The 26933-nt window shown below is 34.2% G+C and overlaps 1 protein-coding gene across 2 annotated transcripts; it reads right to left on the minus strand.

Annotated features, from left to right (window-relative positions):
- Positions 1 to 4369: 4369 nt before the first annotated feature.
- Positions 4370 to 26865, minus strand: LOC107842888 (neurochondrin). 2 transcript variants are annotated; one of them, XM_016686929.2, is made up of 2 exons: positions 24762 to 26865; positions 4370 to 5053 (listed from the first exon to the last, which is right to left on the minus strand). In XM_016686929.2, the coding sequence occupies exon 1, from the start codon at positions 26754 to 26756 to the stop codon at positions 24783 to 24785; it is 1974 nt and encodes a 657-aa protein (XP_016542415.1). In that variant the 5' UTR covers positions 26757 to 26865; the 3' UTR covers positions 4370 to 5053; positions 24762 to 24782. The 2 variants fall into 2 exon arrangements, with proteins under 2 accessions (XP_016542415.1, XP_016542416.1); XM_016686930.2 differs by lacking the exon at positions 4370 to 5053 and adding an exon at positions 7823 to 8608.
- Between the last annotated feature and the right edge of the window lie 68 nt (positions 26866 to 26933).

A 26933-nucleotide genomic window follows, 5' to 3' on the forward strand; every position in this document is an offset into this window, starting at 1 on the left:
AAATCTTCAAACTCGAATAATAGAAAAAAATGGATGTTGCTTCTGATGAAGAAATAGAGTGTCTCTCAGTGGATGTTGCTTCCAACTCTTCGAGACTTTTGCCTTCAAACTTAATTGGCATTATTGTTGATGTAAGTTTCTACTAAATTCAATTTATCATTTACATGAATTTTACATCAATGTCTGAAGAATATGCCAATAATTTTACACATGCAACATTTAAGTTGTACACTGTTAATGTTATTAGTTGGATAGCTGGATACTATCCTTAGAGCAATATCAGATCTCTTAGAGTCGATACACCCAACGTTTTGCTTTTACTGTCATATCGGGAGTTAATCCACGTATTGGCCGATGAAAAATTGATAGTGGATTCATCTCGGATGATTGAGGCAGATGCCAGGTGATATATCCGAATGATAGAGCTAATAGAGCTAGAGTAGGAGCTACAAAAACTATAGCACAACACTCTTCTTAGTATTAAAATCTGTACATCACGAGTTGTAGAAAATTTGAAAGAGGAAAATACAAGTGTGAACTGATGAGTGGTGATTCTATTTGATTGATATTTATTGTCAATCCCAAAGTACAATTAGCTATTTAAGTTGTATACGGTCTTTTTCATCCATTAATTTGTAAGTAATTCAAAGTAATAATTGAATTTGTATAGTGTTGTAGGCTAAGGTCGACCAAATAATGAAATAAATAATACTAACTCACTTTATGAAAGCAATGTAGGCCAGTGACAGCTTGTTTGCCTGTTTTGTGCATATTTTTATGTGTATATTGTAGACGATGAATGTCTTGGTGAAAATTCAGCTTCTGCTAATATTGATTAGTAGTTTTGTTTGGGTTTATTAGGAAGTGCTAAAGTTTGCTAGTTTGAGTTTTATTGTTTGTTTGCTTGTTTTTTATGGAAGTTTGATGTCTTATTCTTTATTCTTGTCGTTTACTTCATTAGTAGAGCTAGGGGGCAGAGTTAAGTAGAGGTTGTGCATTGGCGAAAATTCATATGTCATATTATAAGGTCAAAAATTATTTTTATGTGTATATTGTAGATGATGAACACCCTTGATGAAAATTCAACTTCCACTAATATTGGTCAGTAGTTTGGATTGGCTAATATCTACCTGTTACCTTTGTAACTTTAGTGTAAAGTTGTAGCTTTTCTATTCACTAGTAGAGCCAGGTGTATAGTTAGAGGGGCGAAAGGAGGTTATTCGGACCAACAACAACATACCAAGTGTAATTCCACAAGCCACAAGTATGGTCTGGGGAGGGTTGAGTGTATGTACCCCTACCTTGTGCAGGTAGATGGGGTCTACTGACCCCTTTTGTTAAAAATTCATATTGTATACGTATATACAAGGTCAAAAATTCTTTTTGTTGTGTATATACTGAAGATAATGAAAAAATGGCGTCCACCTCTTTGTACTATGTTGTTTCAGTAGTTGATAGGCTAAATATCTAGCTGCTACTTTGTAACTTTGGTGTAAAGTTGTAAACTTTTCTATATGATCAATTTTTGGAGTTCTATTTCCTCTTGCTTATTCTATGCGCTAGTCAAACTTTTTCTTTTAAATTATTCAGCTGGGTAAATATATATATATATATATAAAATTAGCTACCCCAAAATATCAAAGGAACTCTGGAAAAGGTTAAATATTGACTTAGGAAAGGTGTCTATAAATTACGAGTAAGTAAAAAAGAGTGAATTTTTCCTTTGAAACTGAATAAACTACTACCCCAAAATATCAAAGGAACTCTGGAAAAGATTAAATATTGACTTAGGAAAGGTGTCTATAAATTATGAGTAAGTAAAAAAGAGTGAATTTTTCCTTTGAAACTGAATAAACTATCTAGAAATGCTTTGATGTGGTTATTGCAAAGTAAACAACGGAACTAAACATACAGTAAAGGAATGATGCATCGATTATGTACCCAAGCAAAGGTATTTGAATTGTTGAAAGAGTAAGAGAAAAAGGTACATGATTCTTATCATACCTGGAATACACAATTATAAAAGTTAAGTCACTTTACGTATCATGAGTCTACAATTGTATCAATAACCACCCATATTAGAATAGGGCTATAGTGGGATAAGTTAGAAGAGAAGTAGTGTTGTGGCACAGTTTGAGTTGTATCATAACATGCTCGAGTGTTTTCACCAACTATATTCCACTGTTGGCGATCATCTTACTTTGATTACTTCTTTATGTAATGAATGTGTTGTAATGCTCTTATTCATTTTTTTTATTTTATCACAACATTTGGACACAATATTCTACTACATGAGGAAGAAGGCAAAATATGAACCTAATATTGTTGTGAAGTTCACTACAACTGATTTTGCATTTAGAAATAAGATTGATGCTCTTTATCATGATTTTATGAAAATGGGAAAGATTTTTCTACCATCCCCGAAAAATATGAGGTTGGGGAGTATATCAGAGGCTCCTATTGTGATGCAAACGTACCGTGGAACAAGGTTGACTATGTATTATTTCCAGTTTATGTTTCACGAGAAAAATTTGAACTTTGACACTGAATTTTGGAAGTTTTTGACTTTACTGATTGGTGCATATATGTATACGACTCCAACCGTACTAGGCACAGTGATAAAGTTGTTCAAAAAGTGATGTTACCTTACCAAATATTGATACCGTATTTTCTGAAAAAGGTCAATTTTTATCTTGAGAAGGGCATTGACAAATCTGAAAATAACACTTTGCTAATAAAAATGGTTGATGAGCTTCCACAACAAACTCAATGGTATCTTATTGCATTCATTTTTTAAATGTTTATTTCACTTCTTTTTTTATTGTTTTCCATATATTCACGTAATATATTTCTTTTGTATCACAGTGATTGTGGAGCATTTGTTTGTGCGTTTACTGAATATGTTATTCATGGTAGATATATTCCTAAAGAGATTGACATTGATTGTGTTCCCATGAGGTATGGAGCTTTGTTGTGGGATTATGAAAAGAGAAAACTAGAAGCTGGTATAAAAGACAACACTACAGAAAAAGTTGGCAGATTATTTGAAAAGGAGAAGAGGAAGAGGAGGCACCAGAAGTAGTAGTTTAGTTTTGTAGTTATTAAAAATCACAGCACATGAAGAATTTTTAGCTATTTTAATGTGATTATGTAAAGTTTAAACAGTCTTTTCAAATTTAATTGGCTATTTTTGATACGATAACGTAAAGTATACAATGTAGAATCACTACTGATTCATTTGTTGGTATCTGTATATATTTATGTTTTATTAATTTTTGCCTTTTCTTTTGACAAATTTTGTCCCTGAGGCAAGAGTTATTGAGTATCTTCTAAATTAGTAAACAATGTGGCAGGGCAAATTCATGCCCATAAGATATAATTTGTTCCTATGGGGGTTGTCTTATCATTAATTATGTGTGACTACTACATGAGTATTTAGATCATTGTGAACTTTTCAATCATATTTGTCCTCGATTAAATGACATAAAATAAGAAACAGTTTAAACCTTGTAATCTAAGGGTCATCTCCTCTCCTCCTCAGTAGTTGGTGCTTCACTTTTATTTATTTGGTTAGATGCTTGGTTTTGTTGATTGGTATCATCTTTTTTTCTACTCCCAATTGAATACTCCCCCATGCTTTTCTTTTTGTAATTTTTAATATTTATTGCTTTTGTTCTTGGCTTATAGTATTTTAATTTTTGGTCTAGAAGATTGATTCTCATATGGTAGTAAGATTGTAATATTTCTATAAACATATTTTGTATGGTAGAGGAAGAATGTTCTTTGAAAAATTGTGAGTTGAACCATCTTTGATGTCTAAGTCTTGCCTTTAGGGAAAGAGTTATAGATCATCTAGTAAATCATTATAGACTATGCTAGTGTTAACTCTTGCCCATGGGTCATAACTTGTTCCTTTGGGGTCTAAAAATCTTGCCTTTTGGGCAAGATTTAGAAATTATCTACCAAATCATTACACACTAATCTAGTATCAATGCTTGGACATGGGGCATAACTTGTTCGTTTGTTGTATTAATATTTGCTTCTAGGGAATGAGTTGTAGATCATCTGCCAAGTTATTACATACTAAACTAGTGTTAACTCTTACCCATAGGGTATAACTTGTTTCTTTGGGGCTTAAGTCTTGCCTCTAGGGTGAGTGTTGTAGATCATCTGCCGAATCATTGCAGAATAAGCTAGTGTCAACTCTTTCCCATGGAGCACAACTTGTTTTGCATCTTGCCTTCAAGGCAAATTTTAAAGTGTATCCCATGGAATTATTTACATCACATCTCTTGGGGGTGTAGTCCTTCCCTGAATCCTGTTATTATGATATATCTTTACACATCAATATATATATATATATAAAAATTTAACATGCTAAGTAATTTTTATAAACAATCAATAAGAAGGTATTGAGTTAAATACTTCACCACAAGTTAAAACTTCATATAAATACGAAGACATTCATGATTGAAAGTCAAAAGTACTTGTTACTAACTAAAATAGGGGATCAGAGGGGATCAGAAAATCCTATTATAACTGCTATTTTGATCCAACTTCTCGAATAAAAAGTAAAACTAATCATGTTTTTTAATTTTTCTTTCTGTATCTTCTTGTATATGGATGAAGGATAGGAGTGTAGTGACAATTTGATCTGTTGTGCCCGATTTTTTTTGCATCTCGAACATCTGTAATTGTTTCTTGAAGATTCTATTCTGCAAGGATATCTGGTTGTTTGTCTTCTCCCAAGCAGAACCTTCGTATCTGGAGGTTTTATGATCAGATCCTTTATGCTATCTGGAACAATCCATGATGTTGTGCTTCAAACTGGTAGAATTTCTCCCTAGTATGTTTATAGCCAAAATTATCTTAAGAACCAATGAGAACAATAGCTAGACTTATTCATATGTCCATTGTTTATCGCTGCAATTGCATGGGTGCATGGTATCTCATCTGTTTGAAATACCAAGCATTGATAAGTCGTACTCTTCAGGTCTACAATATATTCATCTCCTTCTCTTACAACAAATCTTGTTGCATCAATAGGGTCTACCTGTAAATAAAATGATAAATAAATGACAACTTAAAGTGAAACATCTAGTATATGAGCAGAATCAGCCATACAGAGCAATCAATCATACATAGGGGACGAATCTTGAGGCAACCAAAAACAGCTACAATCAAGCATATACATCAAATCACAATCAAATATTTAACTAATCAAAAATCTAATAATAAGTAACCAATAATAAGGAGTCACAATTAAGGTTCTATTTCAAAATGGAAGAGAAGGGCAAATAGAGGGGATAGTTAGAGTTTTGATGCTTGGTTTGGTCAGGGAAAGTGCAGGAGAAGGATCTGTCATTCAAGGAATGAGCTTTCAAAGTCAAATTTCCTGTATTATATGAAAAAGACAGAACCTTATTTGGGAACATCAGCTGATTCAATAGTGATGCTTCAAACATATGAGCAGGAGAATCAGCTACAAATAAATCGAGATAAAATAGATATTGCATATACCCTATGAGTAGAATCAACTATGATTATGAAACATCTAGTATATGAGCAGAATCAGCCATGCAGAGCAATCAACGATACATAGGGGATGGATCTTGAGGCAATCAAAAAACAACTGCAATCAAGCATACAATATCAAATCACAAATGATCACACATCTATGAGCAGAAGCAACAAAACAGAAGCAACACAACACATATTTCACGCACGAATCTCAAGAAAATAAGAAAAACTATCAATAAATCACAAATAACAGTAAACTAGCTATATATAATCTATAATAAAAAAATAGTAACAGTATATTTCTCAATTATCAAAATATAATTCAATTACTTAATTTCAATTTCAAGGCGGCTTGAATCTTCTCAGTCACCTCCACTTTCATCCAACGTGTGATGTCATGAAAGTTGTCTTGCGCTTCCATTTTTCTTTCATAAAATCATCTTTGTAACTTATTCTAAATGTAATCGATCAGTCCCAATATTGGCAGTTGCCTTATTTTTCTCAGTACCGCATTCAATCATAAGCATATTGTACCTTACGTTGGTATGAAACGAATGAGCTCATCTTTCTGGTTCTTCTTCTTTCAAGTACTCCACAACAACTTTGTCGACTTTTTCTATCTCATCCATGAAAGTATAAAATTCAGTGCATTTGTATGTTGTTTCTGCATTGTAGAAGAGTGATAGAACCACATCCGAGAAGTATCTTTTTCTTAAATTCTTCTCCATGTGATAAATGCATATCCCGTGCTGACACTCTGGATAGACATTTACAACTGCATTTGCAATGGCTGAGTGATGATTTGATAGAATAGATAATTATTCACGTACCCCAATTGCATTTCTTAACTGATTGAAGAACCAGTTATAAGACTCATTATTTTCTAAGTTTGCAATTCCAAAAGCCAAAAGAAATAGTTATTGTTTTCATCTTTTGACACTGCTATCAGGAGGACACCACGATATTTTGACTTAAAAAATATTGCATCTATCATTATTACCGGTCTATAGTTGGTCCATCCAATGATTGAAGCACCATAAGCAAAAAACGCACATTGAAACTTATGTTGAGCAAAAAAATATTAGTAATAATTTGCATTTGATGTTTATAATCACAGTACAATAATTTTCTAAACGAAGTCTTGCCCATGAGGCAAGAGTTGCATATATGTTAATAATCTAATTAGTGCAATTGAAGAATAAACTTTTGCCTCTTGGGCAAAAGTTTTCAACTTCAATAGTATAGCATTTGTACAACAATTTTCTAAACTAAGTTTTGCCCATGAGGCAAGAGTTGCATATATGTTAATAATTTAATGAGTGCAATTAAAGGATAAACTTTTACCTCTTAGGAAAAAGTTTTCAATTTCAACAATTTCCTAAACTAAGTCTTGCCCATGAGGCAAGAGTTGCATATATGTTAATAATCTAATCAGTGCAATTAAAGAATAAACGTTTGCCTCTTGGGAAAAAGTTTTCAACTTCAACAGTATAGCATTTGTACAACAATTTTCTAAACTAAGCCTTGCCCATGAGGCAAGAATTGCATATATGTTAGTAATCTAATCAGTACAATTAAAGAATAAACTTTTGCCTCTTGGACAAAAGTTTTCAATTTCAACAATTTTCTAAACTAAGTCTTGCTCATGAGGCAAGAGTTGCATATATGTTAATAATCTAATCAGTGCAATTAAAGAATAAACTTTTACCTCTTGGGCAAAAGTTTTCAATTTCAACAGTATAGCGTTTGTACAATAATTTTCTAAACTAAATCTTGCCTATGAGGCAAGAGTTGCATATATGTTAATTATCTAATCAGTGCAATTAAAGAATAAACTTTTGCCTCTTGGGCAAAAGTTTTCAATTTCAACAATTTTCTAAACTAAGTCTTTCCCATAAAGCAAGAGTTGCATATATGTTAATAATCTAATCAGTGCAATTAAAGAATAAACTTTTGCCTTTTGGACAAAAGTTTTCAATTTCAATAATTTTATAAACTAAGTCTTGCCCATGAGGCAAGAGTTGCATATATGTTAATAATCTAATCAGTGCAATTAAAGAATAAACTTTTGCCTATTGGGCAAAAGTTTTTAATTTCAACAGTATAGCATTTGTACAATAATTTTCTAAACTAAGTCTTGCCCATGAGGTAAGAGTTGTATATATGTTAATAATCAAATCAGTGCAATTAAAGAATAAACTTTTGCCTCTTAGGCAAAAGTTTTCAATTTCAACAGTATAGCATTTGTACAATAATTTTCTAAACTAAGTCTTGCCCATGAGGCAAGAGTTTCATATATATTAATAATCTAATCAGTGTAGTTAAAGAATAAACTTTTACCTCTTGGACAAAAATTTTCAATTTCAACAGTATAACGTTTGTACCTGTTCTCATTGTCCCTCTTTATGTTTGTGTACGTGTCTGGGTTGTTTTCTTTCATCATGTGAAGATACGATGGCAACCTGTTGTAGTTCTCTTCTGCGGTTCCCCTTATCACCGTATAGACATACTGTATTGCTCTTCATCTTTTGTTGTAGAATATGATTATTTCGTATTTCCTTCTCATTTCATCTACCATGAAGTTTGGTGTGATTACATTACTAGAGTCACGCACAAGCTCTAGTATGTAGTCACATATGACCTTTGATGTAGCATTCCTGTGGTCGGACGTTATGAAATCAACCGAGCAACTATGAGCCTTTTTATACGGCATACGAAGTTGTCGTCCAAACATCGTAGTGAATATCTTGTTGTGCTTGATTTAATAACCTTAAATTGAATATTGTGTGTAATTTCAATGTTTGACATGCACGTCATCATAGTTTATTTGTCAATGAAGATTGACTTGACATTTACCTCATTCAAAGAGGCATTGTGTCTCAAGAGAGTAGCCTCGACATCAAGTATCCTCTTCTTTTTTTGTTGTACCCTCTTAATCTTGGATGGCTGCCCCATTTATTCAGCTATTTCAGCCTCCAATATTGGTTCAATAACCATTAGCTCATTATTTCTATCGATACTTTCAATTGATTGTACCATATTATATTGCTCAATACTCATTTCTTTTTCATCCATTTCAAGCACAACCCTTGTGAAAAATGAAACAACAAAAGATTAATAACAATTTAATTTAGAATATATATATATATTCAACAAGTAAAATCATTAAAAAGTGAGGTATAGTCAACTATTGCCTAAGGGGCATAACTGTCAAAATCTTGCCTCTAGGGCAAGAGTTATAGGTCATCTGTCAAATCATTACAGACTAAGGCAGTGTCAACTCTTTTCCATGGGGCATAACTGTCTAAGTTTTGCCTCTAGGGCAAAAGTTACAGGTCATCTGTCAAATCATTACAGACTAAGGCAGTGTTAACTCTTGCCCATGGGGCATAACTTGAAATGTATGGCAGAATCTGAAGATGCTAAAATCTTACTTGAAATACTGAATAATACACACTACAGGGATGATTCTGAGAGGGTTGTTTACTTTAGAGATAGGTTGCAAGTGATACAACATAGTTTATCAACTCAATACTCTGTTAGTATGGCCTTGAAAAAGAAGGATGTACTGACTATTCTTGAGTTTTGTGCCTTTGGTATTACTATAAATCTTTTATGAACATTGAAAGCATTTTAGTTCACTTCCATAATACGCAACATAGTATGATATATATGTGTAAATTGACACTTGCTTTCTGTAAAATAAAATAAGCATAAGTTGCAATGGGAACATAGGCATAAGTTAAAACTCATCACTAGAGCCTCTACTCGGACAAAAAGCAGTTCATATACTAATTTAGCGCGAGCACCAACAGTTTCACCCCCAACAAACACCAAAATTCTACAACGATGGAATAATAAAAGCAATAAAACCATTTTAGTGCACTTCCACAACGGGCAACCTAGTATGCTATACATGTGTGCGCTTCCACAATAGGCAATCTAGTATGCTATACATACGCGTGCAATGACTTTGCTTTATGTAAAACCAAAAGTATATACATTCTACCAAATGCAAATTGTTCATATGCAGCTGCAAAAATTGAGTGAAAGATGAAATTTTTTAATCAACAACAAACTTGAGCAAATACAACTTGATAATTGACAGTTAAAACTAATTAAATTAGGAAAAAATTGCCAAAGATGTTCGTCGAAGGAAATGTAAAGAACATAGAGTAAACTTTATGACTTACGAATATAATTTGAACAAACAAGTAGCATCATAAGTCAACAAAATCACAGCAAAAGAAAACTTGTTTATAAAAGCAACCAAAGCTACAGAACAAAACAAATAAAGAATTATAACAAATAGAAATCTCAAAAGACAACAACAACATCATCAACATACCTAGTGTAATCCCATAAAGTGGAGTCAGGGAGAGGGTAGAGTGTAAGAAAAATTACCCCTACCTTATTCCAACTCATAGGTAGCGAGGATGTATCCAATCGACCTTCTGGCTCAAGAGGAAAACAGTCCAATGTAACCCAACAAAGAAGTAAAGGAAGTACAAGGAACAACATATAGTACTAACAGAAAAGTAACTATAACAAACCCCAATAATACCACTAGTAACATCAATGGCACAAATCTTTATCATCTTCAAACAATTCCTTATCATCTTCTAATGCTAATTATACCACTAGTTTGAAATACTTGAAACTAATTTCTTTTACCACCTTGACATTATCCGTTTGGCCTTATCAAAAAATATTACGATCAACGTTAACTCCCATATTAACGGCCTTTCCATCTAAGACCAACCCCCCGCAACTACTCAAACACAATTATAATTGCAATAACGAACTCCTCAAAACCTGTTCGACGCAATTCCTCAATGAAAAATATGTTACTACAACAATAGCATAGCCCGACTTCAGCTTACGTTCACCTCCCCCAAAATCAAATTAATATGTTAATTATATAACGAGCTAAAATTTACCGCAATGCATCAATAAGCTAAAATTTACGGCAAATTAGATGTGTTCTTACCTGAAGAAACCTTGTGGTGATTGTTTTGTTTTGGAAGAAAGAGCGATCGATGTTTTGTTTGGGAAGAAAGTGATTTTTTTTGTTTTGGAAGAAAGATATATTGAGGGGTAATTTCGTCCAATAAAATATGACTTGATAAGTAAGGGCTATTTTAATAAAACCTTTTTATTTGGAGTTAAAATTTGAAAGTCTCTATTTTTTATATTCTCCCTTTTTTATTTTAGCTAAAATATCAAAGAAACACTTGTTTTTCAAAGAAACCAAATAGGACAAAATACTTCAAAACAACTTATACTTTTGCTTTTAGTAACCCTGCCAAGAATATGTTAGAAACTGTCAGTTTAGAAAGCAAGTCGCCTATTGTCAAGCGAATTACATGTGCCTATGTGCAATCGACTTACAAGCTGACTGTGGCCAATTGACTTACTAGGTGCTTATGGCCAAACGACTTACAAGTTGCTTATGCCCCCAACAACTTGCAAGTCTTTTAATTTTTCTTTTTTTGCTTTATAAAATTTCTTGTTTAAAAACAGCTTTCCCCATATGGTGCGGGTTCTCAAGAAAGCACATTCACGTAAAAGTCTCGGTGGAAGGAGTTAACACGTTGAAAACATTGGATATGAGTAAAGAGTTCAAAACCTAAAGGGTAACCCTTTTAATCAAAGTCAGGGATCGGAAGAACATGAAAGATTTCAAATTGGTAAAGGAGTGCATTGATCCATGCCTTAGTATAAATTATAATGGAGCTGTTAGTTAGCTAAGCTAAGGTATAAATTATAATGGAGCTGTTAAAATTACAAGATAAACACCGATCTTAAACAGTTTGGGACAACGAGGGACAAGAAGTGTGTTTAAGTACCCGTCGTGTCGATACTGAATTTTGACAGCACATAAAGCAACGTCCAATGCATTTACGCTGCCAAACTTGAATATCGAAGGATTCGACAATGCAATGGACGCTGCTTTTTGTGTTGTCAAAATTCGGTATCGGCACAATGGGTACTTAAAACACTTTTTGTCCCTCGTTGTCCCAAACTATTTGAGATCGGTATTTATCTTGTATCTATATACAAGAAAATCAGTTTGTTATGATCAAAAGTAAAATTAATAAAAATTATTTAAAGAATGTAATATTTAAGCTTAGAATTTGATGTAATATTTTTGTACTTCAAAATAAAAGATGACAAAAAAAATTTACCTTAACATTAACATACCTTACTACTGAGAATGCCTTAACTTGTATTATGATAGAATATTCTAAAATGATTTTTTTTTATTTATAATGTCTTTGCACTTGAGAATATAGATTTTTCTACACTAGAGAATAGGGCTTGAGAATTTATATAAGCATGACATTAGTTAACTTTATGCATTTTAGACCTTCACGTGTTGCATTACAAAGAAACTCACATGTAGATACATACTGCATGAGTGAAAATCACGTCATGCAAGTCACTTGCAAGTTGCTGGACCCCAAGCGTTTTGTCCCCTTTGATTTTCTTTTTTTAATTAAGTGTCCCTTTTAAAAAATTTTATTTAAAAAGAAAGAGCCATTTTGGCTAGGAACTCCAAGTATTTCTACCTCTAAAACTCCTCTAAATCCACAAAAACTTACATTTTGAAGAATGTAATGATACAATAGACAATACGTTATATATTACAAAAATTCAGTATCGACCTGACAGACAATTAAACACGCTTGCTCTTCGGCACCATTCTAAATTGCTTGAGATCGATGTTCAGGTTGTAACTTCAACAACTGTAAAGGATTCATAGCGTTTTGCTTATGGAGGACGCCTAAATTTAGTTTGTATTTTGCTAGAATGTTCATGCAATTGAAAAGTGGAGTAGAGTCAAATATACAGTAACACTAATTTACTTAACCTTTTTCCAATGCTTTCATGTGTCAACTCCTTCACCCAAGACTTTCACGTGAATGTGCTTTCATGTCAACTCATATGAATTCATTATCATATAGGGAAGAGAAAAGACATGATTTCTCCTAACTAGTCCGTTCAATTTATTTTAACACTTAAATTAAATTTTTATTTATTCACTCCTTTAATATTTTTAAAGTATATTTATTTTCCCTCTAATGCTGATGTGACATTTTCTTAAAATAAGAGGCGCGTTTATTTGTAAGAAAAAATTAATTTTAATAATATTATGTTTAAAATACAATAAAAAAAATTTAAAAATAAAAAATAGACACCTTTTCTTCTCCAAAACATCAACAACACTCAAATTCCTCCATTAACATTTTCCTTCAATAAATTTTTTTTTTTGACTTTGTTTTTTTCTGATTTTGATTGTTACCAGTATAGAATTGTTCTTTGTTAGCGTATATGGTGTTATTTGGTTAGATGAGTTGTTGAATTATGAAAATACTGAATTGATTTTGAATTTTGAATAATTATGAGTAATATGTGAGGGGTGGGGCGCTGGAAGAGGAGGAGGAGGGGGGCTGCATTTGATGCGGGGGCTGGGGGTTTTGATGGTTCGAAGATGAAAGAAAAAATGAGTGGGGGCTGGAAGAGAAGGGGGAGAGGAGAGTGGGCGTTTGTAGGAGGTGGGGGTTGGAGGGATGATCTAAAAAAGAAAGAAAAAGGAGGGGAGGGGAGAGGGGATCGCGTTTGCAGGGTGGGGGTGGGTTAAGGGCCGAAAGAGGAGAAAACAGAGGGGCGGGGTAGGCAGGGTGAGTGGGTGGGTGTGAAGAAGAAAGAAAATGGGGGTGAGGGTGCCTTTTCTATATATATATATATTTATATAAATAAAATAGTACATAAAATAGTAATTTCTTACGTGGCAATGACATTGCTTCGATGTGGCATTGACGTGGCGTTGATGTGTAGGCGAGTGTAATACACTCTCCGTTGTGAGAGTGATATTCAGTTTTGAGGGGTGAAACTAATACATTTTAAAGATGTTAAGGGGGTAAATAAATAGAAGTTTAGTTTAAGTGTTAAAGTAAGTTGAGCAGACAAGTTTAGGGGAAAAAAATATGGGAAAGGTGCATACATCCAAATATATGTGCTTTAACGTGAAATTCTATGCCTAAGTCTAAATATATGTGCTTTCACATGTTAAATGTGCTTTAAGAGTTGTATAATTGTGAAAACTGATTTTTGTCATGGAATTTTAGAATGCAAATAAAATAAAATAAATATTAAAAGACTTGCAAGTTGCTGGTCATAAGCAACTTGTAAGCCGCTTAGCCGCGCTCGTAAGTTGCTTAGCCACACTCGTAAGTTGCTTGGCCATAAGCAACTTGTAAGCCGCTTAGCCGCACTCGTAAGTTGCTTGGCCATAACAGAAGTCGCTGTAAGTCGCAACATTTTATCCTATTTTTTTTTGTCTCACCTAATCCCCTTTTACTTTCTTTTCTTTGATATATGTCAAAAACAACGTAGGAAGATATACCGAAAGTGGACCTGTCTAATTGAAACACCTATTTTTAACTTAATAGTAGTAACAAACTATTTATGCAACTTGCTTCCAATAAGATGAGCCACGTCCAGCAACCCTCTTCCTCGAGGAAAAATGGTACGATGAAAGCTAAGTCATTAAAGAGCCTAACACATGCACAGAGTTGGAACAACAAAACAGACTCCAATTCTACGGGCTCGGATCCATATAGCTGTTAGGAAAAGGTTGGATTCACTATTCATCATCACTCCATCCAAAATGTTGCAACTATTATATCCCTCCTCCAGACACACACACGACCCAAAAAGAACCTCCGGAGATTCACTTAGTAGGCAATATTTGGAAACACTAATGTCTTTGAACTGCAAAGTTGGCCAGTGAAAAAACTCACTCTGTTAACAGAGGAATGAAATGTCGCGAGTGATTGCAGGAAAGACATTACCCTTCATCGAAGGTATACTATGTTGGATTATTAAGAGGTGTGAATGGAAAATGAAAAAGTGATGTTTTTTCAGGAAAGACAATAAGAGAAACAATGCAATTTGAATAAACACTTTTTCGGATTGAATGGTTATAACCATTCTAATGGGTTGTGACTTTCCGAAGAGTTACAACTTTCTGAACCATTGTTTCTCTTCATGAAGCAACACCTTGATCACTATAAATACCTTAGTTTTTCCTCAGGTAAAGACAATAATTTTTAGAGTTGAAAACATTCTTTTTATTCTTAAAAACTCTCTTGTGATCATCAAACTGTTGAGTGCGTTTGAAGTGTCTGAAAGTTTGAGGTGTAGACACGTAATTTTGTCTCTCCCGAACACCGCATTATCAAATTTACCGCATCATTACCATACACCGTCACCCATTTAATATTCTCCCTAAAAGAATTCAAGTAACAATTTGTAACAAATTTATAACCACCTTATCCTAACAAACCCTCACCAAATTCACCACCCACCCTAACTATTTTGATCACATCACACCCTACCTCCACCTCACCACCCCTACCTCGTAACTACATACCTACCCATGCACCCCTCCCTTCACATTTTGTTTTTCAGCTTTAACAATATATACAAACACTGCACACTATCAAAAGAAGGGGGGCGGGGGGAATTGGACACAATCACTGGACTCCAATTTTTTTCTCATTAAAAAGCAACAATTACACACATGGATCCTCACTGGAATAGAAAGGCACACATACTCACCATCTTCTTCCATTAACGACGCACAGACTCACACAATCGTATAGCTCGCCGAAAACACTACACACATACCCATATACACAATACACAGTAATTCACACACCTCACTGGAAAGGGGCACACACACAAATACAAACAACCAATTGAGAGAGAGAGAGAGAAAAATCAAGTAAGAAGGGTGAAAACAGTGAACAGAGGCATTCCAGTTGACTGGCTTGAATTTTCCGACGAATTGCTCGCTAGAATCATTCATCCCTCGCCGGAAAACACCACCCCACCACTGCCAAACAACCAGAAACGCTGAAACAAGTGGGAACACCCAAAATCCGATTGAAACTGACCAACCCGTCACGTTTGTCGTTGTTTGGAGCTCGTCGGAGCTCCGGTGAAATAGAAACAACTAGGGGTGGCAAATGGAAGGATTGGATTGAATTTGGACGGGTTGAATATGGATCGAGCAAAAATGGTTTGCATTGCAATCCGCCCATATAAATATGGGTAAATATGGATTTGATCAAATATGGATTGGGTAAAAATGGTTCCAACCCACTTTAACTCCTAAAGTCAAAAACTTAAAACTTCTATATCATATCAACTTGACTTTTTTGTTTGTTTGTTTGTTTTAGTTTTTTGCTTTTTAATTTTTTTCTTTCTCTCTTCTATACGTAGCCTCTAGTTTTATTTTTTTATTTTTTTATTTTTTTATTTTTTTATTTTTTTCATTTCTTTTTTTTTTTCTCTCTTTTATCTCTACTCTTTGCTTCTCTTTCTTTTTACTTTTACCCTTTGCTTCTCTTTCTTTTTACTTTTACCTTTTGCTTCTCTTTCTTTTTACTTTTTTATTCTTTTCCTTTTGTCTCCTTTTTTTCTAGTTTTTATTTTGTTTTATTTTTACTTCTTTCTCATTTTTTTTAATTGTATTTTATGTTTTATATTTTTTTTATTTTTGAAGATAATGATTAAGTCGAGTACAAATTACGGATGAGAACTGAAATATCATAACCACTCAGTATACTTGTATTTACCATCATTTTTTTTCTTTTTCCTTTTCTCCTTTTTCATTATTTTTTTCTTTTTGATTTTTTTGTTTTTTTCTTCAATTCTTTCTTTATGCTTTTTTTCTCTCTTCTATCTCTAACTTCTACCTCTCTTTCTTCTTTTTTTTTCTTTTTTAATTTTTTTTTTCTATTTTTGGTTTTCTTTTTTTTTTTTATGATAACGAAATTACCCTAAGCGCATATTGATTTATATTCGCCCAACATTTATAATTTGTGTAAGTACACTCAAGTAGACTCCACCTAATTGATGAAATAGAAGAAAGAAAAAGGTGTAAGAAACAAGTAAAAAATAAGTGGAAAAAAACAAAAAAATGAAAAAGAAAAAAAAGTAAATTAAAGGAAAAAGAAAGAAAAAATAGTAAATTAAAGAAAACAGAAAGAAAAAACAAAAAAAAAACTGGAAAAGAAAAAAAAAAAGAAAGAGAAATAAAAGATAGAAAAAAATAATAATAATAAAGGATTAAGACTATGGATTATATTTAATTGATAATTGATAAGAGATGCTCTAAATTGTATAGGCTAAATGGAATAATTAGAAGCTTAAATTAATTTACCCATGTAGGTCTCAAGCGAATATGAATGACCAAATAAGAATGAGAAAGGGGAAAACGGAAAAAAATAAAAAGAAAAAAAAATAGATGAAAAAATGAGAAAGAAAAAAAGAAATTATGAGAAACAAATAAAAAATGAAAAAGTAAATTAAAGGAAAAAATTTAAGAAAAAACAAAACAAAAAAAAAAACTAGAAAAGAAAAAAAAATTGAAATTTTAAGTATGGGTGGGTGATCTCTGTGTTTAAATGGGTATCCATATTTTACCTATTCTGTCCATATTTGTATGAGATTTAAAAATGAGTTAAAGTCCATATTTACCCATTTGAAATATAAGTGATCGAATTCAATAAATATGGGTTAAATGAACTCTTTTCACAAATATGAGCTGAAATTGCCAGTCCTAGAAACAACGAACCCAGCTTCGGTTCCGTCGAGACCCATTTATGGTTAAGTCAAAATCTGCTTAGCATTGAGGTTACCCGGCTGATTTTGAAATGTGTTAGGGGTTGAATTCGATACCGAGTTGGTTTTGTCCGTTGGTTGAGGTCGATTTGAGATTCCGATCGTGGTTCTAGTCGGAAGGATTATTCCAATTGGAAAAGCATTTGAGATCCAATTCTATCTTCTCTCCCTTTAATTTTTATATGATTGTGAATGCCTCGAAGTATCATGTACGCAAAGGAGGTTTGCGATCAAGGCCTGAGGAGTCGGGTGGAGCTTAGTCTAGGATTAGTTTAGAATAGGATTTACATTTTCATATTTTTCTATTTTGGGGACTGTATAATTCGAATTGGACATTATTTTAGTTTTGAACTTTCTTTGTTTGTTTGTTTGCTTGTTTTATGTGTTTTGTTGGTCTATTCACTTCATTGCATCATACTAGCCGATATACTCCACGAAGCGGCCGTGGTTGAACCACGGGATGGAGGAATGCCTAACACCTTCCCCTCGGTCAACAGAATTCCTTAGCCGGAATCTCCGTTCGCGGACCAGCTTAAAAGAGTCAAAATCGTTTTGTAAAAGGATTTTCAAAGGTGACTTGGCATACCAAATTTATGTCAAGTGGTGACTCTGGATTTTAATTGTTAAAAGTCTTTTTCGAAATAAATTATTTTCTTTTGTCACTTAATAATAAACTCTTTTCAAACTTAAAAATGTATCGTTTTGGTAAAAAGAAAGGTGTGACATTACCGCTACTTTCAGAAAGTGAACCATTTTATCTTGGGAGGAAAGATTCCATAACCTCAGGTACTTGAGGAGAATAAATTCCTTAAGGACATACTGTGAAGTTGGTGGACTTGGTTCTTAAATTTCTGCTTCATCTTCCTTTCTTTATAGTTAATAAACACTTCATTTGATAGTTCTTTTGATTATTCATTTGAACTTGTGTTTGAAGGTGTTGAACTTCATTGTAGTTCTTGAAAACTTATTCTTGAACCTAATTTGAAGTTTGTATCAATCTTAAGGAATTTAATTTGTAAAAGAAATATTTTTTTATTTGTTTGGTAAAATTTTCTTTTTACTAAAGTATTTTCGTAATCTGTATTGTTTAGTTTCTAGAGATTAAAACTTTATGCTTTCTACTCTGTTTGAACTTAACAAGTGATTTGAAGAAATACAAACTTCATCACAAGTTAAAGGTCATTCGGTTAACGATTGGAAGACATAAAAACTTCATCGTTAAACTAGAAATAAGTAGTGTTTAAAATTTTCTATAAATTTGTAATTAGTATTTTGATATACTAAAGGTGATTGTTTTTTTGTGACAAGAAAAAATGACTACCGATGGTCATGTAACTGAAGGTATGACAAGTGTGGCAGCAATGAATGTTGCTACAACCAGTCACACAACTGCGCCACCCGCTATTACACTAGCGGAAAAGCCCAAAAAAATTTCGTGAATAGATTTTAAGTGGTGGCAACCGAAGATGTTCTTCTATCTGAAAACCTTGTGCCTTCAAAGATTTATATCTAAATATGCTCCAGAAGTTCCCTAAGAAACTTCGGACAAGGAGCGGTTCGTTGTAATAGAGACATGAAAACATTTTGATTTCCTATGTAAGAATTATATCCTAAGTGGCCCCCAAGATAATTTATACAACGTTTAGCGGAATAAAGACATCAAAAGAGTTATGGAATGCGCTGGAAAAGAAATATAAGACTGAGGATGCTGGAACAAAGAAGTTCTTTGTTGCAAGATTCCTTGAGTACAAAATGATTGACAATAAGACTGTCGTATCTCAAGTACAGGAATTGCAATTCATCATCCACGATCTCCTTTCTAAAGGTATGAATTTAGTGATTACCTTATTTGAACATGTTAATAATGTTCTTAATGATCACACGAACTTTATTGTAGGTTTGGTTGTGAACGAGGCATTTCAAATTACTACAATAATAGAGAAGTTGTCACCTTTGTGGAAGGACTTCAAAAATTACTTAAAACATAAATGAACGAAAATGACAGTCGAAGACCTCATTGTGAGATTGCGCATTGAGGAAGACAACAAAGCCGCAGAGAGGAGGTTGAAAGGAAATTCTGCAATAAGTGGAGCTAGCTTTGTCGAAGACGACCCCAACAACTAGAAGAAGTGGAAGAAAGTTGGACAAGAAAGCAATCAACCTAAGAAGAAATTCATGAGAAAATGCTTTAATTGTCGCAAGATTGGCCACAAGTCAACAGATTGTCATTCCCCAAAGAAAGGCAAAAAGAAGGTTCAAGCGAATGTGGCTGAATCTAAGAATGAAATGGATGATCTATGTGTCATGCTTTTTGAATGCAACTTGGTGGGAAATCTAAGAGAATGGTGGATGGATTCCAGCGCCACCCACCACGTTTGTGCCAATAAAGAGTTCTTTGCTGCATTTGCTCCGGCTCAAGGCGAAAAGAAGGTCTATATGGCAAACTCCGCAATTGCAAAAGTTAAAAGGACGGGAAAAGGTCTGCTTAAAAATAACGTCAGGCAAAGTGTTGACTCTTAACAATGTCCTTTACGTACCGAAGTTAAGAAAGAACTTGATTTCCGTATCACTTCTTGACAAAAATGGATTTAAATGTGTATTTGTTTCAGACAAGATTGTACTTAGTAAAGGAAAAGTGTACATAGGAAAAGGTTACCTCACCAAGGGCCTATTTAAGATGAATGTAATGACAGTTGAAATCAATAAAAGTTCTGTTTCTTCTTATTTGCTTGAGTCTAATGAATTGTGGCATGAACGATTAGGACATGTCAATTACAAAACTTTGCGAAAACTGCTTAACTCAAAAGTTTTGCCAAACTTTAAGTGCAATAAATCAAAATGTCAAACGTGTGTGGAATCAAAGTATGTTAAGCATCCGTATAAGTCCGTTTAACGAAATTCCAATCCCTTAAACTTAATTCATACTGACATTTGTGATATGAAGTCAACACCATCTCGTGGTGGGAAAAAGTATTTTATAACTTTTATTGAAGATTACACTAGGTATTATTATGTCTATTTGCTAAACAGTAAGAATGAAGCAATAAGTGCATTTAGGCAAATATAAAACAGAAGTTGAAAATCAGTTAGAAAAAAAGATCAAAATGATAGAGACGATTTATGTATTACGCTAAAAAGATCCACTAAAAGTAAACACCAAGAGTGTTTGATTTTTGTTGTAACGTTATATATATAGAGTAACTCTTCGTTGACCGAACTTCTTATTCAAGCCTATATCAATGCCAAAGCTCTTTCTTTTGAAATTGCTGAGAGAATGAAAGCTGACGATGTATTTCCAAGTGTTTCACCTGCTGCTTCCTCCCACCCCTCACCCCTACCCCCACCACCACCGTCCTCTTTCGCTTCCTCCGTCGCAACCACCGCAATCGTCCTCCTCTGATAAAAACTTCGGGTGGTGGTGGTGGGGGTGGGGGGAAGCAGCAGGAGAAACACACAGTTTTTGAGTTTTTATTTGATAGAAGTAGTTCTATGTTGAATTGCGGATGGTTCTAGAACAGAGGACGAGTCATGGTTCTTAACTACTTTATTGAGCACTAGGCGAATGTCTGTTAAAAAGAGAATTGGAAATGTGTAACATGGAAGTATACACAGTGTATCTCCACATGTAGGGATGACTAAAATACATGTACAATTGTATCAACGAATACCAAAATATAAATGATGTTGTGAACTATAAAATACAAATACAAGAAGAATTATAAAATACAAATAAAAACGTCAATTTGCATTTTTTTTCATGTGTTCTCATTTGTCTATTAGTTAGTTAAATTAACCACATAAAATATGTCATTCCCTTTAATAATACACATATACCTCAATAAATCAATAAAAACCCCTGTCATTCTCAGCGTTTCCATTTGTTACATATTTTTGTGTGTTGCTTTGACAACTACTCCATATAGAACAGGCAAATTTTATTTTTAAATAATGTTATGGATAAGGTGAAATAACATGAAGTACCTAAACATGTTATATATATGTAGAGTAACTCTTCGTTGACCGTTAGACCACATCCTTGAATGCATGTGATTTATCAGGACCCCCAAAGATGTAAGAGTAAGTGATAGGGGTGGAGAATATGAATCTCCCTTTGCAGAAATTTATGGAGAAAATAAAATTGTCCATCAAACTACGGTCCCGTATTCACCTCAATCTAATGAAATTGCGGAAAGAAAAAATCGAACCTTAAAGGAAATGATGAATGTCTTATTTATAAGTTCAAGTTTACCGCAAAACTTATAGGGGAAGCTATCCTTACAGCTAACCAAATACTCAATAGAGTGCCCCATAGTAAGACACAATCAATTCCATATGAAAAATGGAAATAAAGGAAACCCAACTTGAAATATTTCAAAGTGTGGGGGTGTCTAACGAAAGTCCAAGAAGATAGGACCTAAGGCAATGGACTGTGTGTTCATAGGATATGCTAAAAATAGTAAAGTATGTCAGTTTTTGGTTCATAAATTTGAACATCCGGATATTAATGTAAATATGGTAATTGAATCAGATAATGTTTTTGAACACATTTATCTGCATAAAACTAGACATAAACAGTCTAGTGGAGGGTCAAAACAATCTCGAGATGAACCAAGTGAGGACGTACATACAGGTGAGAATCCAAGACGTAGTACAAGTCAAAGAACGTCAACTTCATTTGGATCAAATTTTGTAACATTTCTCTTAGAAAATGAGCCTCAAACATCTAAAGAAGCGATATCGTCTTTAGATTCATCCTTCTGGAAAGAGACAGTCAATAGTGAGATTGATTCAATCTTGAGCAACCATAGTTGGGAGTTGGTTGATCTTCCTCTAGGAAATAAACCTTTAGGTTCTAAATGGATCTTCAAAAGAAAAATGAAAGTGGACGATATTATTGACAAATACAAGGCAAGACTTGCAATAAAAGGCTTCAAACAGAAGAAAAGTCTTAATTACTTTGATACATACTCTCCTGTAAAGGATAACGTCAATACGGATGTTAATTGCCTTGGCGACAGTATATTGTCTTGAAATCCATCAAATGGATGTGAAAACAACATTCCTAAATGGAGAATTGGAAGAAGAAATTTACATGGAATAATCCGAGGGTTTTGTGGTTCCTGGTAAAGAAAAGAAAGTGCGCAAACTTGTTAAGTCTCTCTATGGACTAAAACAAGCACCTAAACATTGGCATGCAAAGTTTGACCAAACCATGTTGGCAAACTGATTTAAGATAAACGAATGTGATAAGTGTGTTTACATTAAAGACACTCCAAATCACAAATCATTGCTTGTTTGTATGTGGATGATATGTTGATCATCAGTAGAGACATTTCTGACATAAATGCTACGAAACGAATGCTTGAGAGCAAGTTTGATATGAAAGACCTTGGAGTTGCGGATGTGATCTTAGGAATAAGAATCCATAAAACTCCACATGGGTTGGCATTGTCACAATCTCATTATATTAAAAAGGTACTTGACAATCAAGTATTTGGAATTCGGTATTGTCAAGACTCCATTAGACGTGAACTTTGCACTTCAAAAGAATGAAGGTGAAAGTGACTCACAATTGGACTACGCAAGAGTGTTGGGATGTTTAATGTATATCACGAACTGTACACGGTCAGACATAGCATGTGCTATTAGTAAATTGAGTCGGTACATGAGTAATTCCAATAAAACTCATTGGATGGAGATGAAAAGAGTTTTGGGGTATCTTAAATACACTCAAGACTATGCTTTGCATTATAGTAAATATCCAGCGGTAATTAAAGGATATAAGCAAATTGGGTCTCCGGATCGAATGAAGTAAAATCCACAAGTGGATATGCATTTACTTTAGGTGGAGGAGCAGTCTCTTGGAAATCGTCCAAACAGACATGTGTTGCTTGCTTTACAATAGAATCTGAATTAATCACATTAGATAAAACCAGTGAAGAAGATGAATGACTCCAAAATTTCTTGAAAGATATTTCTTATTGGCTCAAACTAGTGGCACCAGTATGTATACACTGTGATAGCCAAGAGACAATAGGTAGAGTAGAGAGCATGATGTATAACGGTAAATCTCGTCATATAAGACGGAGACATAATACTGTTAGAGAACTTCTCTCTAGTGGAATTATCACTGTTGACTATGTGAATTCAAAGGATAATGTGTCGGATCAACTTACTAATGGTCTATCTAGAGAAGGAGTTGAGGGAACATCGAAGGGAATGGGTTTACGGCTTAGGACAAGTCAGCATAGCGGTAACTCTACCTAGCAGACTGGAGATCCCAAGAGCTAGGTTCAAGGAGATCAAACAAAGTTGTGACTAACAGGTTCAACATTGTTAATATATCCAACTCTTTCTCATGATGTAGAAAATATTTAGTAAACAAGGATAGGGCTTATGGTGTAAAGATTTTTAATTATTATCTAAATTTAACAAATTTGATCAAATAATTTTATCTATAGGATTGAACATTTAGAAATCAGCTACGTGAGGGTAAAGTGAAAGTCACTTCAACGAGATTGTTAGTAAAGGCCTATTCTCTACGCTCGCATGAAATCAGGACGTGTTCATGGCTGAAACGAATAAAACTGTGAGAACCATAAACGGTTAAAGACTGGTTGTGTGATATGCGTTGTCTAGATGTACATTAAAGTTCGATGGTTCAAAGATATCAAATCTACCGATTGACTGAGTGCATCTGATGCATGTTCACTACGGAAAGTTCAAAGGGAAACCCACTCATCCAAATGCAATCAGTCTTTGCTTGTTGATCATATACTTATCCGTAAAAATTTTATAAGACAGACATTTCCCATTCATGTGGGGATTGTTGGGTTATTAAGAGGTGTGAATGAAAAATGAAAAGGTGGTGTTTTTTCAGGAAAGACACTAAGAGAAAGGATGCAATTTGAATAAACACCGTTTTGGATTGAATGATTATGACTTTTCTAATGGGTTGAATCTTTCCGAAGAGTTGCACCTTTTCAAAGAGTTGCACCTTTATGACAGGGTGCACCTTTCTGAACCATTGCTTCTCTTCCTAAAGCAACACCTTGATGACTATAAATACTTGAATTTTTCCTCAAGTAAAGACAATAATTTTTAGAGTTGAAGACATTCTTCTTCTTCTTAAAAACTCTCTTGTGATCATCAAATTGTTGAGTGCGTTTGAAATTTTTGAAAGTTTGAGGTACCGCTACGTTCAGAAAGTGAACCATTTTATCCTGGGAGAAAAGATTTCATAACCTTGGATACTTGAGGAGAATAAATTCCTTAAGGACATACCGTGAAGTCAGTGGACTTGGTTCTTAAATTTCTGCGTCATTTTTATTTCTTTATAGTTGATAAACACTTCATTTGATAGTTCTTTTGATTATTCATTTGAGTTTGTGTTTGAAGGTGTTGAACTTCATTGTAGTTCTTGAAAACTTATTCTTGAACTTAGTTTGAAGTTTGTATAGAAAACATACAGATCTTGTGTACCCAAAACAACATACTATAACTCAATTGATAAGTACCATAATTTCCAAGAAAGTCACACATACCTTATCAAATGAACAACAGTCCTATGAAACATGTCGAAATCGAAAAGACCCTGAGCTCTCGATAGCTTGTCTAATGCGAGGAAACCGATCAGCCCATGATGAATACGCTGAGGTAATTATCTGAAAAAGATCTACTTCAGCTTTAGCATCATCAGATATCAAGTCCTGACCACACATCCCAAAGCTTCGTTCAATGAGCTTCGACAGACTACTAATATTACCACTAGTGAAGTCTGGATGATTTAGAAGAGCTTCCTCTGATGTCAAATCAAGTATTAGTGAACAGATGCTTGATGCCATCATGATAATAGATACATCATCCATACCCTCTGGCCAATGTGATAATGCTGCTAAAAGTCTGATAAAACTGGGATCATCTAAGGGAAATTTAATTTGCCCCCGCTTTAGAAGAAGATTCAAAATTGTATCGCAAGCCAAGAATATAGAACCATTATCCTCAGATGTATAGTTGATTTGTTCAATCAAAGCAATGAGGTAACCAACAACTTCTCTAAATGCACCTGAGGAAACTAAAATTTTGCATCCTCCAGTCTTAAGAGTTATTTGACACAGCATTGGAAGCAAACAACGGATGGAATAAAAAGGACTCAATTCATCTTCCCCTTCAATTGAAAGCATATAAGCTAGGAGTTCTGTGACCTTATCTTTACATGAATCTGGCGCTTCTGCAAGATAGCTTCCGATTACTCGCACTGCCGCTAGAAGATCATTACCTTTCATCTGTCCATGCTCCTTAGCATCTCGTAGATAGTCCAAAATGACACCAATTGTCTCATTGAGCCCAGAAATGAGTTTTGTGAAAGTTCTCTCATTGATAACAGCATTGGCAGCTGACTCTTCTCCACCAAAACTAGAAATAAGTTTAATTATTTTTTCAACCAAAGAGAAGGCTACACCAAGATTGCTCTGCTTCAGAAGAATGTTCTCTTTATTTGAGGGCGCCTTGAAGGCTTCATATTTTAGGTATGCCAGGTCATTTAGAAAAACAGCAATTTCAACCCTTGATGACTCCAAAACAAGCAGAATACACCGGTCAGCAGGCAGGGAAACCTGAGAGCCAGTCAAGTTCATCTCCCCAATAAGCCACCCTTCACCGACAATTGATATGACACACTCAGCCAGAAAAAGGGCCTGAAGCTTATGTGAAGGCGCAACTCGATTTTGCAAGATGGCCACAATACCAATCCGCATGTTTGTCGACCAAACGTCATTTCCCATTAAGCGAAGAGCATCATATACAGGTGCAGAATATCTGTTGGACAGGATAGCTGATAGGAGGTAAAGTGCTTCAAACTTCAGTGAATTCTGCAGTACAGCAAACTGCTTTGCCACTGCAGACACCACCATTGACAGGTCAGTTGGATACTCAGAATAAACATTTTCTGAGGGTAGCTTACTTACAATGATTTGCACAAGTCTCATAGCAAGTTCAATCATATGAGACCCATCTGGTAGAATCATCAATTGTGAAGCTAACACATTCAAGCCACCAGATTTGTACAATGTTTTAACCCCTTCTTCATTAGCCGTTGAGACCAAAAACAAATATTCATAGCAGTCTTCAATGATGGGTGATCCTGGTTCTTTCGACATTGTCTCTACAATGAGAGGAATCTTAGTAACCATATTTTCAGAAGCTGCAATCTGGGGAACCCTACAAAATGCTGAAAGAAGTGTGATTGACAACTGCAAGTAGACGTCACGATTATTGCCCCCGACATCAATTCCTTTCCCCATTCCATTTAGAAGAAGACGGTGAAGAAATTGAGGTCCTACGGCATCGTAAACCTTGCGAATGGAGGCGTGGTCATCTTTATTCCAAAACTTGGTAACTAGAAGTAGACCCGCTAACCTCTGCTCATCCCTTTTTCCTCTGAGTAAATTCAAACAATCATCTAACGAAGGTTGTACTTGAGGTTTAGATTGGGATGACGATGATGATGATGCCTCACTACTTGAAGCTTGTTCTTCCATTGAAGTGGCTGGAGAAGAAGAAGTTACGCAAAGTTTCCAAGGAATACGGAAAAGGGGAGGGGAAGCATCTCCTTTGATGGCTTTAAAAAGGGCAACAACATTTTGATGGCTTTAAAAAGGGCAACAACATAATTAGTAAAAATTCTGATTTTAGGTATGTAATTAGTTACTAATATA

This window comes from Capsicum annuum, chromosome 9 (assembly GCF_002878395.1).
Source record: "Capsicum annuum cultivar UCD-10X-F1 chromosome 9, UCD10Xv1.1, whole genome shotgun sequence".
Classification (NCBI taxonomy): domain Eukaryota; kingdom Viridiplantae; phylum Streptophyta; class Magnoliopsida; order Solanales; family Solanaceae; genus Capsicum; species Capsicum annuum.